General features: G+C 36.0%; 1 protein-coding gene across 1 annotated transcript in view; it reads left to right on the top strand.

Annotated features, from left to right (window-relative positions):
- The window catches only part of atosa (atos homolog A), a 39,507-nt gene that overhangs the window by 11,537 nt on the left and 9,314 nt on the right, over positions 1–18,656 (top strand). The window contains exons 2-4 of the mRNA XM_051134846.1: positions 16,212–16,393; positions 16,650–16,852; positions 16,935–17,060. Coding sequence (XP_050990803.1) covers positions 16,212–16,393; positions 16,650–16,852; positions 16,935–17,060 — 511 coding nt within the window. The remainder of the gene's footprint in view (positions 1–16,211; positions 16,394–16,649; positions 16,853–16,934; positions 17,061–18,656) is intronic.

The raw sequence follows: 18,656 nt of genomic DNA, 5'->3' as shown, positions 1-18,656 counted from the left end.
TTGGCGTACGGGGTGAATGGGTGAAAAGCAGGCGTGGAGAGAGTGCAGAAGGCTGAATGGATAAAGTCTCTTTGTATTTACAACAGAGAACAAAGACGCCATGGCAGCCCATGGGAAAAACGGCCCTGACAATTACAGCACACTAGCTCCGTCCCAAAACCTATTGAACTGCCTACCTAGTGCCAGTGCATATTTATTTTAGCTTCCAAGATACCTCGTTTTGAACAAATTCTGAAGCTGCAGTCCCATAATGCAACAGTGCAGTGAAAAATCCATCCAAAATGGGGACAGAAAAATATTGATTGTAAAGATTTTTCATTCAATGCAGAATAGTTCGATCCAATAGTTTAATGTTGGATGAGAAGAGCATGACACCACCCATTTAAAAAAACAATAGAAACATCACAAAAATTCACAAAAACATTACAACCCATTAACTTTTAACCATTAGATCCATTAAAAAAATGTTTTCTGTAGTATGTTTTGGGACATATTCCATTAGGATTTATTGATTTTTAACAAGCAACCAATAAAAGACGACAAATTACCGGTAGAGACCCACAGGGACCATTACAGTTTCCATTTTTGTCCATAAACTGGAAGTCAGTGGTCACCAAAATTAGCTTGGTTACCAACATGCTTCAAAACAAACTTCCTTTGTGTACAGATTAATATGGTGGTGAGGCTGATTTTTATTTTTGGATGAAACATACCTTTAGTGTTTGTGTGCTTGGTGTGTTTGTAAATACTTTAGTTTAGGGACCAGTTCTCACTGATAAATAGTTGTTTATTAGTATACATATTGCTATAAAATAATATAAACATAATATAATATACTATAAAATAATATAATTAGGTATGTAACAATATCAAAATCTCAATAATATTGCAATATAAGTCCACAATACAATATTTATTGCAATATTTAAAAAAAAAATGAAGAATTAGAAAAAATTGAACATTTTGTATTTTTTAAAGTTAAATTCTTCTATCTAATGCACTTTTAGAGTTCAAAATGAAGAGTTCCATAACATGCTGTTAACTAAGAAAACTTAAGAGAGTGAAAAAAGTGAGTGAATTAACTTGTACCTGAACTTTAAAGGGACTCAACATCTAGTGAAATGCTGTGATCATCTGCCATGAAAATAAAGCATAACCGGTGGCCGTTGTGTTCCCAAACGTGCTAAACTCAAAGCACATGCAATAAATGAGATCACTGCATTCATTCACTGTGAATGGAGCCGTTCTGAGGAGCGGAAAACACCGGATCACGAGCTGATCGCCTGAATGAAGTGCACGCTTCACTTTGAAACACACAGCAAAATCAGACTTGATGAAGGCAATATGCTGTATTATGTTGCTGATGCAGATGCTGTGTCAAAGCATAATGACCCAAAACACAACTTCAAGCACCTTTTATGTTAGAATAAGAAGTTTAAATATATTTTAAAAACTACACTTTTGCCTGGAAGATCTGTCGTTTCATATCATCACGTGACCACGATAGTATGAAGACAGTTTTGCTATCGCAATAACACAATATGGATAATATCGTTACGTTTCTAAATAAAATATAAAACTAGTGAATGTGTGTTCCCTATTCTAATAAGTGTTACCTAAAATTCTTTAAAATCAGTAGGGAGTTGAGTGCACTTCAAGCGCTATTTGTGTTGCTGCCCATGTAAAGCGTTACAGATCAGTCGCTTACGAGGTTCGTGCTGCCTTTGAAGGTAGCTGTGCGTGTAGGCAGCAGACAGCAAGGCAGCTCACTAGGGTTTATAAAAAAGCGTCTCTGTCTCTCAGACTGCTGTGAAGTACATCATGGTGTGGTCGGCTTCTATTCATGGCCTGTTATAGGAGGTAATTATAGGGTTGCATTTAGATCAGCCAGTGAAGTTGACCTGTCTGTCTACCATATTGTCCTTCTTTCTCTTTCCATTTCTGTCTGGTCATTTGCCTACTGGATCGGCCAAAACGCACCGTGATGCTGTCACATTTTTTGTATGTGTGCCACATTATCTCACAAAAACATGGTAGCAAGTGTGTTTTCGTACAGTCTTTCCATGGACAATTCAGTCCCAACACTTTAAATTCCACATCAATATGTTGATCATTTGATAGCATTTTACATCTGAAACTTTCTATGTGATTTTACCATTAGTTCATGGTTCTATAACAGTAAAAATGGCTACGTAAAGCTGAAAAGTACAGCAGTAGTGTTTCATCATCGCTGTGGTTTTTTGAGAAACGAGTTTTGTGTAACCCGATTGCCCTTCAGACCCTGGCATCCAGGCCCCTGCCGTCCGACTACCCGTCTGAGTGCATCTAGAGCATTTATTAGCAATGGACGTCAGACAAATGACTTCATTTAAAATGTTCTTTTCTGTGTAAAGGTCAGTGAAGTCTAAAGCAATGCCACTTTGTGCCAGTCAGATCAGTGCCAGCGTCCTTTAACGTCTCCCATGGGTGACACGCACTCACACACACACACACACACTGCAGTACTGCTCATCTGTTCTCCACTCACACTAAACTGACATCATCCTCTTCTTCTGTCCCCTCCCTGCCTTTCCCCTCTCTACATGATGGATTCCTCTCTGTTCTTCTGTTCTGGCCAACAGATGCAGTATTGACTAAAGTCACTTGCATCACTGAGACATTTAGAAAGACAAATCTCTATGACGGGTCTGTTCTGCTTTTTAAAAACAACATCCCTCAAGAGGATGAAGATGCCATGCGCCGTGAAGACCGAATGCTCAAATCTCACGGTTTGACGCAATACTATGTTCCAGACCAAAGCTTTATGATTCCCAGTCGGATGGACGTAAATGTCCCAGAATGTAAATGAGGCATTTACACTCAAAAATGACTTCTCTGAAATGACTTTCCCAGCTCGTTCTTCTCAGAAATGCATCACTTTATAGAAAGAAAATAGTTTGCAAATTATATTTCACATACTGCCTGTCCAGAGAAAAGCACAGTACTTTCTCTAACTACCTCGTGATCCATTTCAGCGCTGCTCCATGTGTGTGTAGATGTTTGACTCTTGACTCTCCATATAGAGCTGTAGGTTTTGGAGTGTGTGATCATGTGTGTTACCAAATCAGGCAGTGAACTCCTCTTCACCCCCACCAATGTGTCCTGACAAGACAAATTTAGATTCTTAACCCCCTAAAAACCCAGCTGTACAAGTCAACACCAGATCTCTGTGTGTTCATGTTGCAATGTTTGGGTGCATGTATGTTTTTGTTTTTATGTGTGCCTTTCTGTATTCATGTATGTATCTACGCAAAAAAAAAAAAAAAAAAAAAAAAAAATATATATATATATATATATATATATATATATATATATATATATATATATATATATATATATATATATATATATATATATATATACACTACCAGTATATATTTATATATTAAATATATAGGATTTTTTTACAATTATTTATTTAATTTTATTAATTTTTTTATTTTAATTTATATTTTTGAAAAAAGTCTTTTATGCTGATCAAGGCTGCATTTATTTGATCAAAAATACAATAAATACCATAATATTGCGAAATAATACAAAAGTTTTTAATTTATTTTTAAGTTTATATTTCTATTTTATTTTATATTTTTAAGTGTATTTATTTATTTATTTATGATTTTTTCCCAAGCTTTAACAGAACACTTTATACAATCAAGGTTATAGCTTTTTCCCTTACCACCGAAATAATTAAACAAAATAAAATAAACAATTTGGAAAGAATTAAAACAGAATAAAATAAAAATCCAAGATAAACTTTACAGTATTGTACACATTTGCAAATGGACAATATCAATTGTAGGAATAATAAAAATAAATAAATACCTACATGATAATACAGTTCTATACTCTGACATATTTATAGTGGCCTTTACATAAATATGAAACCAAACAATACTGGAAAAACTATTTTCCCACAAGTCTCTTTATAATAATCAGTTAGGGGAGAGTTTTCTTTTTTTTTTTTTTTTTAAAAAAAAAATGCAATCATAGGTTGCCATGTCTCAAAATTTTTGGACAGATCCTTTCATTAAATATTTAATTTTCTCTAATTTCAAATATAAATCCAGGTCACACATCCACATTGAAGCTTTAGGTGGGATTGTTGATTTCCACTCAAGTAATATTCTTCTCCTTGCTAATAAAGTGGCAAAGGCAATAACATTTTTTACATTTTTCTAGTTTTAAATGTCATTTGATGGTAAAACTGATTTTTTGCAGTGATTACTTCAGGCTTATTTGGAGTGTTGAAAATATATTATCAATATTAAGCAGCAAAACTGTTTTCAACGTTCGTAAATGCAGCGTTGATGAGCAAGCATGAGATAATTCTTTCAAAAGCAGCAGTAGTGAGCAGTAGTGTGTCCTGATAAAAAAAAATAGTAGTAATAATAATTAAATGTGTTGCAGTTTTAAAAATGTTGTTACGCAAGCATGTTATTTGTCACGCTATCCCCCGTCACAGGACAGAGCAAAGGTCGTGATCCCTGCGTCCACGGGACAGCCCTTTGACGAGTGATAAGTCACCCTAATTTAGAACGCCCTACTTGTGTTACGAAAGAGCTTGGCTGTGGATGTCAGCGAGACCTGCAGCGAGCGTCGTGACCCTTCGCCTGTGAATCTGTCTGTCTCTGTGTGCGCTGTACTTGTTTTGTTGTGTGTGAGTTTTTGTGGCTGCTACAGGACCAAAGTAAAACCTCTCACAGCTGAGAGAGATGAGATGTGCTGCAGGCAGCGCTGGATAAAACCAATAAATGGTGCAATTATATTAATTAGACGACGTGAGTGGTGTTTTTAGGTCACTGGGACATGTGCGTCGGATGTGTGTGGATCCTAGATTGAGTCACGTTTTTTTTGTTCTTTGTATCTCTCTCAGATAAAAGCAAAAATATGTTAAAGCAGTAAAACCTGTTTTTAAACACGTTTGTTGAGCAGCAAATCAGCGTATTAGAATGATTTCTGAAGGATCATGTGACACTGAAGACTGGAGTAATGATGCTGAAGATTCAGCTTTGATCACAGAAATGACATTTGAACACATATTTACATAGAAAACAGATATTTTAGCGTTAGCATTATTACTGTGTTTTTGATTAAATAAATGCAGCCTTTTTGCACGTGAATTTTTTCTTTGTTATTATATGATAAAGATCGAGTACTTCACCAGTGCTGTTACAGGTGCATCTGCAAATATTGGTTTTGATCAGCGCAAGGTCAGTTTTTATGTGAAGTTATATTCTCAGCTCTTCACCTTTGACCACACAGCTTTAACGGTGCACACGGCCTCATGCAGAGAAACGTGTCGGCCGAGAGCTGTAGCGTTGAACTGATCTCTCTGGTGCAGGCCGTAAGCAGATTTACAGTGCTGGAGTCATCTGTAATCTGCTATTGCACCAGCACTGCATGTGGTCTGATAAAACCTCTTTTGCATACACACTTGTGCAGGTACAAGTCGTCACAATCGCTTCTTTCATCCGGCAGTGCAAAACTCAAAATCAAGCTTAATGGCACAGTTTTTTTTTTTAAATATCTGAAAGTACACTTATAGCATCAGTTAGTCAAGCATTGTAATATGATATTATGATAATATAGCATTAAACTTTAATACTTATGCATTCATACATGGTTATTCTATTTGTCATGGTGACTGAACCTGCGGCTGGTGGTGGTGCTTAAGATATTGTTTGTCATTTAGTGTTTCTGTAAAAAAAGGGAAAAAACTAAAAGTGCTACTGATAAATGATGAATTTTACTTCTAATAACAATATTAAACGCACCAAGGATTAATGAGCTACTGGGGTCATGAATATTAATCACGTTGTCTGCGTTTGCTGAAATCAAAACAGGGACGGTAATAGGTGAGCGCCAGCCAATGAGATTGCTGTTTGCGCATTAGTTCCACCTACTACCGGAGAAACCAGCAGTTCTTAAAAGCTTTCTTTGCGTGTGTGTGGAGACAAAGTGACATCTAGTCGTGTGCCTTCACACTAGAGTTTACGGTTCGTCAAATACAGATATGCTGCGCATCATTCAGATGAGCTGAAAAATATATATATATTTTTTTATTATAATAAATTATAGTAACGCCACATTTTATTGTCAGTATCGGTAACGGCGTTGTAAAGGGAAAACAGTAAAACATTAAAACATTTGATTACTTGTTACTGTTTATTTATAACACCATTATTCCCATCACTGATGTAGAAACACTGTAACACTGTTTTATGTGGTTTTGAAAATCCCTGATGCTATTTTCAACAAAAGTCAACTTAAAACATACCATGTGGTGTAACCATCAAGAAAACATTTCTCTTGCTTATTATAAAAAACAAAAATCACTACATATTTTAAAAGGTAAAAAAGTAACCTTTTTTGTCAATATTATGAGTGTCCTGTCCTGTAAAGGCATTTCCTGTTATGACAAACATTTTTTAAAATAAATGATGTTATACATGTTTATGCATTAATAATTCACTAAATGTTTCAATGTTTTTCCTAACAAGTAATTATAAAAGATGACCTAAGATAAATGAAAAAAATTCATAATCATATCATGACAGTTGTACCAACCTGACTTTTTTTTTACTTCATGCACCAAAAATGATAAAATATAATTAGAATTTAATGGTTAAAAACATGATCTTCTTAGAAAAGATGTATTCATACTACTTTTTGTAATTTTTTTAATCTATGAATTAGTAATGTTAATACATTTGTACAAAAAAAAAAAACAAAAACGAATATCACGAACTCGTTATCCTTTAGCTTAGAAATGTACTGCAGATAATCAAAAGTATACAGTATATTGTGTAAAGTTATTGACCTAGTCATCTCTGGATCTCAAGGCCATAAAACAGTTTACACTAACCCCAATATGCTAAACTATAAAAGCCTATTGTCTACAGAATATAAGAAGAAGAAGAAGAAGAAGAAGCAATTGCAACTTTTTATCTCACAATTAATTTAAAATACTTTTGTCTTGCAATTCTGAGGTATAAAGTCAGAATTTGTGAGTAGTGAGATATGGATTTAGAATTCTGCTCTTTTTTTCTTCTAATTTTGAGTTTGCACCGTGCAATTTCGATTTTTTTTTTTCTTGCAAATGTGTTTTTATAGCTGAAGTTTATGAGTAGTTGTGAGATGAAAAGTTGCAGTTACCTTTTCTTTTTGTTTATTATTTTTAATACCATGGCAAAAACAAGCTGCCGTACCAAACGGTTAAATCTAAAGAGAGAGCCAAGTCATATTTAGAGACCGGAATACAATGGAGTCATAGCCGATGGGATCTTTTGACTCGTAACCACCCAGTACATCCTAGCAACCGCATAGCAACACCCTAGAATTGTGGAGGGAACTTCAGACAGAAAAGCTCCACTACCTGCTGTCTTTGAGATTTATGGACAGTGTATAGCAAATAAAACTTAAAAGGTGAAGGAATAGATTTGAGTCATTGGTAATGGACTCATTATACACGTTAGCTGATCATTTCTGTATGACAGAAAGATAGAACCTTATTGTAATCTCATTACAGTCTCTTTGTCTCTTGCTCTCTTGTCAGTCGTCAGGATTGCAGCGAGGGGTGACGAAACATGAAATCGTCCTCATAATTACAGAACACCGATCGCTCTGATCCCAGCTGCCATTAAGAGATATTTCAGCGCAGCAGAAAATACCCAGAAATCTTTTTTTCCTCCTCTTCTGCCGCCGGTTATATAAACGTACAGCTTAACTCTCTCCTGCCGTGCCGGGTTAATCTACAGCAGGAGAAACCAGGCGAGCACCCACAATGCCGTCTGATTATGCACGGAGCGGCGAGAGTTTGCCGTAAATGTGGGTCAAGACTGGTGTTTTGGTAAGATATGACGAGCTGAATGTGTCAGCGCTGCTGTGTTCTGCGTTCACTTATTAGTGGTGTGCGGTTGGTAGTTGTGTCGGTTTGCCTCTTTTATCTCATATCATGGAAAACAGGATTGCTGTAGCTCTGCTTAAAAAAGAGTTTGATGTACTGTGTGGAAACACTGTGCTATTCACAACTCAAAAAATCACATCCAGTACAGCCAAACCTTTTATTGAAACTAAACCACAAAGCGACTCCTTAGAAACCATCAGTGTTTTGACATCAGCATGAATCATTAACATACAACCGCCCATATTTACATATCAGCGCAGCCCAGGCTTACTGGAAAAAACATACCCATGGAGACTCATCTACAAAATCATCTAACGTTTTTCATCTAACATATTTTCAGTGAGTGGCTCTAAACAGGTAATGCTCTATGATGTACCACCTACAGTAAACACTACTCTAAACATAACCAATAGTTTTAACAAAAGCAAACATTAGATAAAAACTCACTTGCTAGTGCAGCCATGCCATTTGCTTCTACAAACTCATTTTTCACAGGACTTGTACTCATCACAAGTTGCTGTGTAAGTTTACTACATCAGTAAAATCATGCATAAGGAATTTGTTATGTGCAGTGTTGGGGGTAACACATTACAAGTAATTTGAGAGTAAGTAATCATATTACTTTTCTCAAGTAACTAGTAAAGTAACGCATTACTTTTTAAAGGAGAAGTCCACTTCCAAAACAACAATTCACATATAATGTACTCACCCCATTGTCATCCAAGATGTTCATGTCTTTCTTTCTTCAGTCGAGAAGAAATGATGTTTTTTGAGGAAAACATTCCAGGATTTTTCTCCATATAATGGACTGATATGGTGCCCCGAGTTTGAACTTCCAAAATGTAGTTTAAATGCGGCTTCAAACGATCACAAATGAGGTTGTAAACGATCCCAGCCAAGGAAGAAGGGTCTTATCTAGAGAAATGATCGGTTATATTTTAATTTTAAAAAATACTGTTTAAATACTTTTTAATGTCAAACGCTCGTCTTGTGTTTCTCTCCCTGAACTCTGTGTATTCTGATTTAAGACAGTTCGGGTATGTAGAAAAACTCACTATTTTCTCCCTCAACTTTAAAAATCATTTCAAAATCATCCTACATCACTGCAGAAGAACAGACACAGTGTTTACAAAGTGAACATGCAAAGAAGATCAAACACCCTTAACAAAAAAGGTAAAACAGTGATATAGGACGATTTTGAAGTTGAGGGAGAACATGAGATGGGAGTTTTTCCACATTCACTAACTGACATGAACCAGAATAAAACAGTTCAAAACGAGCGTTTGACATTAAAAAGTATAGAATTTGTATTATTTTTATGAAAATAACAGATCGTTTCGCTAGATAAGACCCTTCTTTCTAGGCTGAGAGGGTTTAGAACCCTTTGAAGCTGCATTTAAACTACATTTTGGAAGTTCAAAATCGAAGCACCATATCAGTCCATTATATGGAGAAAAATCCTGAAAAGTTTTCCTCAAAAAACATCATTTCTTTCCAAGTGAAGAAAGAAAGACATGAACATCTTGGATGACAACAGTCACCCCCTTGTCATCCAAGATGTTCATGTCTTTTCTACATTATCTGTAAATCTTTGTTCTGGAAGTGGACTTCTCCTTTAATGTACAAGAATTACTTTTTCAAATAAGAAACACCAGTGACTTTTTTCCCCATTTAATGATTGGAAGCTCTCCTGTCCCCATACTGAGAGAAATCTGGAGTAAGATGTTACTTTAATTCTAGAACAAATGTGAACACGCATTAATTCATCTCACTCACTCACTCACAAAAAAAAAAAAAAAAAAAATCAGTTTTCCTCAAAATGAATAAAAACAGTCAAATGCAACTCAGAATATGACACAAGCCTGGAATAATTAAATATGTTAAATAATATAGATATCCTTTATATATTTAATCCCAGTTAATAAACCAGTGTCTGACCTTTAATGATTCAGTTGAGCCATATTAATAAGCAAAAAATACTCCAGATAAACCAACATGTTCTTTTTTTTTATTGCTGAAGAGCGTTGAACTTTCACTTTCAAGTTTCCTTCAGCCTGAGGCTTTTGGTGTGAAAGGGATTTTACAATTTCCAAAAATACAACTTTTTATGTTAAAACAAACAAGCAAGCGCTAACGTAACACATTACTTTCCATGAAAGTAACTAAGTAACATAATTTGTTACTTTTTTTAGGGAGTAACACAAAATTTTATTGCATTACATTTAAAAGTAATTTTCCCCAACACTGGTTATGTGTCAAAATGTGTTTGTTTACAAACCATGAAAAAAGTGTTTTGAGGTTATAACTTAGTCGGTACTAGATAATCTGTCGCTGTAGTCATAATTTGTGTGATAAGGAAAAAAGGTTATCTGGTAATCTTTTACTGCCGCTAGTGTTCATTTCAGCTTTTTAACACAGCTGGTTATAACAGAGGACATTCACTTACAGGAGTCATAATTGTACAGTAAAAGCATTCATTTAATTCTCAGCGAGAGAGTGGAAAATCGTCATAAAAATGAGATTATGGCTTTTTTTACAGCAAAAAACCTAAAAGGTAGCAGTATGACCCCTTTAAACCTGGCAGGACATCTCTGCGTTTGCTGACGTCAAACATAGACAGGAATACTGTGTCTCTGGTATTCTCTGTGTCATGGGGACCAAATGTCCCCACCAGTGAATTTTGACCTTGTGGGGACCTTTTTAGGTCCTCGTGAGGAAACAAGCTTATAAATCACACGGAATTAAGTGTTTTGAGAATGTAAAAATGCCTGTAGTTTTGTTTGATGGTTTACTGTTAGGGTAAGGACAGAAAATACAGTTTGGACAGTAGAAAAACCATTACACCAATGGAATGAACCCATAAAACATGGAAACCAGTGTGTGTGGTAGTAGTGTCCAGTTGCGTGCTCTCATATTTGCGCATGTACACACACACTCTAATAATGCCAGTGCAGAAGCTCCTGAAATAGGCTTGTATTATATAAGAAACTGGCCTGTCCTGTCCTAGACCCAGCAATCTGGTACACATGCTGCTGCTTACTCAAACTCCATGGCATGTGAGGGCAAAATATGCAAATGCTTAAAATGCAGCAAGCACATGTGAGAACACCTCCAGCTCACGGACATGTGTGTTTGTATATGGCAGGACAGGCCTGAAACTGGCTGGATCACTGAATTACTCAGAAGTGACCTTTACTCTCTGAGACAGAGCAAAGCTATTAGGTTAATTACAGTAATTAGGAATAAGGCCTGAATCATGCTCTTTCACAAACACATAATCTCAAATGCTTTTGTTTCCTATGTTACATTGCATTTTAGAATGTGTCAGTCCACAATTCATAGTGTAGAAGTACAGGCTTCATTTCAAGCCTTACTCCAAGAAGCGCTGTAGTGGAAATTAGAAAAGGTTGATATGAATTCTTTTGAAGGAATTTTGCATTGCTGCTAATAGTCACACACATATATATCTATTGCATGTGTCACTTAATGTTTTCATGAGTTGTCATTTTGGAATAGGGCCGCACGATTAAGACAAAAATCATAATTGTCAATTACTCCCTTTAAATTGTAATTGCAATTGTTAATTACAATTATTACAATTATCACAATTTACATTGTGATGTTTTAAATAAAGCAACTGCATTCCACATTTTTATATATATATTTTTTCTTTACATATATAAAAAAGTAAAAATGTAAAAATTAAAAAATTAAGATTACCTATAGTAAAAATACACTCTCTCTCTCTCTCTCTCTCTCTCTCTCACACACACACACACACACACACACACACATCTTAATAAAGCAGAATGATGTAAGTGGATTGTGCAGACCTGTTTTGGAAAACAGATTTTTTTAATGTTTTCCTTTGTTTGTTTTATGTTGTAATGTTTTTTGTTTTGTGTTTGATTTGCTATATCTTGTAATTGTTTTAGGTTTTGTTTCTTGTTTGTTTTGTTTATGTTTATTTTGCTATATCGTAATTGTTTTGTTGTGCTTCTTATTTTCTTTGTGTGTTTTAATGTTTTTGTTATTTTTTTTGTTTGTTTTATGGTGTAATGTTTTTGTTGTTTTTTTTGTTTATTTTTGTGTATGTTTTAATGTTTATGGGTTTTTTTGCTTGTTTTATATTGCAATGTTTTTATTTTGCTATATCGTAATTGTTTCATTGTTTTTGGTTTGTTTTGATATATCTTGTAATTGTTTTATGTTTTGTTTCTTGTTTGTTTTTGTTTTATGGTGTAATGTTTTTGTTGTTTATTTTGTTTATTTTTGTGTATGTTTTATGTTTTGTTTCTTGTTTGTTTTTGTTTTATGGTGTAATGTTTTTGTTTTTTGTTTGCTTTGCTATATCTTGTAATTGTGTTGTTTTATGTTTTGTTTCTTGTTTGTTTTATGTTGTATTGTGTTTGTCTGTATATGTCGTAGTGTTTTTTTTTTTTTTTTTTTTTTTTTTTGTGGTTTAATGTCATAAATGATTTATTTGCGTGACTGCTTTTAGACTGTTTTGTGTGATGGCATGAGGGAGAATAAGTTCAGGCAGTTCATAACAAGAAAGAAATCAATGAGGTGCTGGTAATTTATTCTCCCTTTGTGTTGTATTTTTCTGCCTCTGCTTTGCTCCTCCTCCCTGTCTGAACCCAATGTTCTGTCTCTCCTCCCCTGCTGAAACTTTACCTTTAACCTACATGAGGGAAATACTCTGTCTCTGTCTTTCTCTCCCCTTTTTTCTCCTCCCGTTCAGCTGGCAGTTTCAACCCCCTTCTTTTTCGCTCTGTTGTCTGCGGTTTCTCCTCGTGCAGTTCGCACGTGGGAGGAGTTCCCTGTAAGAATGTGCGCACACTCTCACGCATATGGAAATGCATACTGCAACAAGCCAGCCAGTGCAGTACAAAACAGGCCTGACAAATACACCGCCCACTAAACAACTTAAGAAGCCTTGAGACTTTACAGGCACTTATAAGATTGTGTTTATGGAACGCTGACGAGCTTATATGTAAACACGGCAGGAATAAACAGGAACAAACATCATTATCTGCTGTCATGGTATTGCCCGAATAGACTCTGTGCAGAGATCTGCCTCTTTGTTTCACAAAGTCACGCGAGATTAACTATCAGCTGTTCGCTGGGGGTGACGCGAGCGCTGCACGCAGCTTTTCTCTCCGCCTTCTGTGCTGCTCTCGTGATTGGCAGGAGCTTGGAAAGTGCTGATTGGGCAGAAGTGCTCTGGCCCCTCCCACGGACTCACAGAGCTGGGTTTGTGCTGCAAGTGTGGAGCACCAGGAGAAGGGTGATGATGTCATAAGTGCACTTAATGAAGGCGAACAGAATGTCCCTTCCCTTGCTCGAGGTCTAGATCTTAAAGCCTTGTTTTCCTTTGATACACAATTAAGTTAGTGTTTCAAAAGTAATTAGTATTTTAATAGATGAAAAAGAGAACTTCAAACTTGTGTTCATACTGTGATTTTAAGATTGTATTTCTTTCACTATTCAACTTGTCAGAGCATTTCTGTGGTTCTAACACAACTATTTATGGTCATTACCAAATCAGATACCATTATTCATGAACTGACATGCCTCTGGGTCAAAGAAATCAGAATGTCTAGTGATGTTCATGCACTCATCTCGTGCTAAAATTATTATGAAAGGGTAAAATGAATGAATTCAACTGAAGCTGTGCATTTAAGATAAATGAAAAAACTGCATGGCTGGCTCTGCAATCTTAAATATTTTATATATTTAACATTTTTTAAAAATATTTTTAACATTTTTGATTTTCTTGAATATGCATATAGGCCTGGTCAGAAACCTAGAATATAGTGCTCAAGCGGTATGGACTTTTTGTGCTTTAAATTTCAAGAAAGGATGCCAGTAAATGCCTATATATAGGAGAACATGTTTATGTTTCTTTTTGCAGAAGTAGGAACGAGAGTAAATTAGTTCCACAACAGCTGATGACAGAATAGTTCTTCATAGTGTTGTTGTTTGCTGGCCTAATAGTCCAACAGCTATTCTGCGTCTCCACCCGTTGGTTTTTCAGGATTGTAATTGGTTTTCATAGTATTATTTTTTCTACAAGGAAACCACAGGATGTGTATTCACTTTGTGAACACCAGCTGACATGTTCAGGCCAAAAGTATCACCAGTATGAAACTGGAAAAAAGGGTCATTCATGCGTGCTCCGCCAGTCACCATAAGAGCCCTGTTGTAAAATGTGGTTTCCAAGCCACCGACAGATTGGAGTAACGAAAAGACTCCTGAAATAGACTTGAATGCATCAGTACTGTTTTGACACAGCCCTACCAAAAACTAAGAGCATCAATAGGCTCTTTCTCTTTGCAGAGCAATATTGCGTCTACTCCACCCCGTGGATTATTCTCGGCATGCTGTGCCATTTCAGACTCATGACATGTTGGAAAAACAAAACAAAAAAAGTTGTTTGGATCAGAACTTTTAACACTGCATCATGAGAAGAATATTTAACAAGACTGAGTTTCAACAGCTAGTTTGTATCACCAACATCTTTTTAAATAAACTTAAACTCAATTGTATTAGTACACAATTGACTGACGTTTAACACTCTTCTCTGTACTAGTATATTCCTGTTTTCTTAGACATTTAAAACTCCACTGGTTAGCAGTTCTGGAATTTATTAACTCATATGTGACCCTCGACCTCAAAATCAGTCATAAGGGTCAATGTTTTTTTTTTAAATTGAGATTTGTACATTTTCTTTGTTAGGGTAGGACAATATTTAATATAACTATGAGTCTGAGGGTGCAAAAAAATCAAAATACTGAGAAAATCACCTTTAAAGTTGTCCAAATGACATTCTTAGCAATGCATATTAATAAACAAAAATTAAGTTTTGATATATTTATGGTAGGGAATTTACAAAATATCTTCATGGAACATGATCTTCACATAATATCCTAGTGATTTTTGGCATAAAAGAAAATTCGATAATTTTGCAATTGCTACAAATATACCTGTGATATTTCAGGATCATATTGTGGCAAAACAGTGAGCAAGTAACGTGGTGAAACCTTACAATGAAAACCTTTTTTTTTTTTTCTTAAGTGAAACACACAAAATCACTTTTAATCACTTTTCTTTTGCAAAACAATTTTTTTGTGTGGAATGCTGTGATATGGTTTGATGTCATTTCTGTGTAATGCAGTTTTGGTTTACAAGCTATGAATGCACCTTTAGATGATGAGAGAGAGAGCGATAAGGCTGTGCGGTCAGGGATGGGTTACTCTCTGTTGGCCCTGTTGTTCTGGGAGTCTGACGCTGTCAGAACAATAGACCCATTGGCCGGCTGTAACGGACCTCAACTGCCATGCAGACGCTTTTGTTTGCAGCTCAAAGCTGTGGGTAAACCTACTCTCATGAATCTCAATTCTATCTGCTTCTCAGTAAACATGGGATAATTACCAACACAGCTAATGCTGAACTCTAGTTGTCATCACAGCCCTGCCCCGTATGCGTAATCTCAAATTATGTGGATTCACCTGCAGCTCAGGTTTTAATTGGAACAATTGTGACAGCTAATGTTTTACCTATTACAAAGAGTAATTTAAGTTGTCAGCTTTAGTTTTTACATGTGTACACAATAGCGTTGGTATTCAAACAGGTGGGAGTCGAATCCAGCTGTGCGACGGAATTTCTGACTCAGAATGCGGTGTGTCGCATTTAACACGTGTTTCTGCATTCCATTTAAATCCAGACAGCTGGTTCCTTATTAAGCTGTTGATCAGGTATGTTTTGCTGCTGGGTGTATGCGTGTTTGTTTAGCCTAGTTTTCACAGCTGGTAAACAGAGCAAAGATTGTTTGCTATGGATAAACAGTGCTATCTTCTCTGGATCTGTGTTTCAGGTTTTATAAAAACAGAAGATAAAGCTGCTCCTTATTCTACAGTAACCACTGGTTATAGACCACATGAAATCCAAATGGGAGATTTGTGGGTTTCTAGTTCATGTTTATCAGCTTTGAGGCAAATCAATAGCTTTCAAAATCTATATGCTGGTGCTCTCTGAAAAGTTTATAGCAGGCATTTCATTTTGTTCGCAGGGGTATATTTTTAAGTAATAAAGCGCTCTTTAAAGTGAGTTAGCTCTGAATAGTAAGCCAAGTAGTAAACTAAGGACAGATTGCTTAGGATGTCCCACCCCAAGGAAGGAAAAAGTCTGAGAGTGTGGCCAAAAAAACAAGAGTGTTTTTAAATGAATGAACTCAACCGATTTGTCACCTCTGTCTTTTCAGAAGCAGAGGAGTTCTTTGAGTATGATGCTGAGGAGTTCCTGGTGTTCCTGACACTCCTGATCACAGAAGGACGGACTCCAGAATGTTCCGTAAAGGGGCGGACAGAGGGCGTTCACTGCCCACCTGCCCAGTCTGCTATGCCTGTCCTTACCAAACATGAATGCAGCGACAAAATACCACAGGTGGGTTGCACCTTTTTATCGACCCAAAGAGGGGCATGTAGTTGCATTTCTCAATTTGTAAGAGTAAAATGAGATGTTAACATGGAGTAGAATTACGTCCTAAAGTTTTTGTCTTGAAAACGGCTGCGTAACTCTGAGAAAACATCCTTTATTAATTAGGACAGACAGTGGTTTCTGTTGGGAAACCTGTTTGAACACAGTCAGAATGTTTACTCGCACACTTCATAACTTAAGGTTATTTTTTTCCTCAATGCAGTGTCGTCAGGCGAGAAGAACAAGGTCAGAGGTCATGTTACTATGGCGCAATCACATCCCCATCATGATCGAGGTGATGCTGCTTCCTGACTGTTGCTATAGCGATGAAGGTCCGACCACAGACTGCACAGACCTAAACGATCCAGCAATAAAGCAAGATGCGCTCTTACTGGAGAGATGGACTTTACAGCCAGTGCCCAGACAGTAAGACATCCTCTTCCCTGACTGTAAAAACATTCTTTCACACAGGTGTAGGGAGTTTTCACAAACTTGGTGTTTGTTGCAGGAGTGGAGATCGATTTATTGAGGAGAAAACCTTGCTGTTGGCTGTGCGTTCCTACGTGTTTTTCTCGCAGCTCAGCGCGTGGCTCAGTGCCTCTCACGGACTTGTACCTAGAAACATCTTATACAGGTAAGATACTCTGCACAAGGGTAGAAGGAAATGATGACATTTGTCCTTTTGGTAAGGTAAGATTCTGACTAGATGTGTTTTGGAACACAGCAGTGTGTGTGTTGGTGGTTCCTTGGGATTTGACAATGAAACGCATGCTGCATAAATAATTTGGTCAACCTTCCAGAAGATTGTATATGTGCCTTTCAGGAATTGTGTTGGGGAAAGTTAGTTTTAAAAGTTACTTTATATGGAAAGTAATGCGTTATGTTACTTTTGAGTTACATTCATGTTACTTTTTAAATCTGGGCAGTGCTTGCTTGATATATATATATATATAGTTCTGTTTTTAGCAAATGTAAAAGCCCTGTACCTAAAAGTGTAAAAGTGAAATGAATAAGCCTCAGGCTGAAGGAAAAATAAATTCACGTCTGTGCAGTAGAACACAGGAGAAGGAGGTTTGACACTCTTCAGCAATACAAAAAACAATAAAGCACGAATGTTAGTTTATTTAAAGTCATTTTTGCTTGTTAGTATGGTTGGACTGGATCATCAAAGGTCAGTAGCAAAGACACAAGTAATCATATGGTTTTATTTAACAAAACTGTTAAAATACATAATGTATTATTAACAATAGAGCTAATGTACACTGTGCATTATAACAAATGCCTGCAGAGGGCACCAACAGCCTGATGATTGTTCTTATACTTTACTGCATGATCTGATTCATATTTAGTATTGAATAAAACAACATTTAAATGTCCAAATGTCCACTTTAAATGTCAAATGTCCACTTCAAGTTTCCATCTTTAATATTTGGCCATTTCGTAGTAATAGAAAAGCTACAGCCACTGTAATTTCTTGAATATGTGGTCATTAAAACAAACTCAGAGTGAGGGTTTAAGCTTTTATTTTGAAATTGCAATGAACAGTTAGCATATTGAGAAAGATAACGATGTATTCTCCTGTGTTTGCATAGGTTTATAAATGATTTACCTTACAAATCTAATGAAATGGCGCAAGTTGCATTCCCAGATGAGTGTTATAATAAACACAAATTCACAGCAATATGCAAAGATGGAGTTTGAGATGCTCCACACGTGTAAATGATACGCATTATGATTTATTATGAGTTTTAAATGTGTTTAATATGTGGAATGCGCCACTTCTGGTATTTTGATGATTACTTGACACGGGCGAAATGCAATCAAGGATTTTTTAAAACTGAATACTCGAATAGAATCGAGGAATCATTGCAGCCTTACATTGGTTAATAAAGTGCCATTAAGTACATAAAGGAAATTTGTGTTATTTAACATATTGTTGCAGGTTTGCATCATATTCTAAGTTTTAATTCATTTTGATGAGATGAATTAATGCATGTTCACATTTAGTCTAGAACTACAGTAACATCATGTTCACACAACGCACACAACTCCTGTATTTCCAGTTTCTCTCAACATGCGGTCAGTACTTGAAAAAGTAACTCAGATATTTTCTTATAATTTAAAAAGTAATGTTACTTTACTAGTTACTTGAAAAAAGTAATCTGATTATGTAACCCGCATTACCTGTAATGCGTTACCACCAGCACTGTTCAGGAGACTATAGGAATGT

This window comes from Labeo rohita, chromosome 18 (assembly GCF_022985175.1).
Source record: "Labeo rohita strain BAU-BD-2019 chromosome 18, IGBB_LRoh.1.0, whole genome shotgun sequence".
NCBI lineage: Eukaryota > Metazoa > Chordata > Actinopteri > Cypriniformes > Cyprinidae > Labeo > Labeo rohita.
Note: the sequence above shows the minus strand (reverse complement) of the source record. Positions and strands in the feature narration are given on the sequence as shown.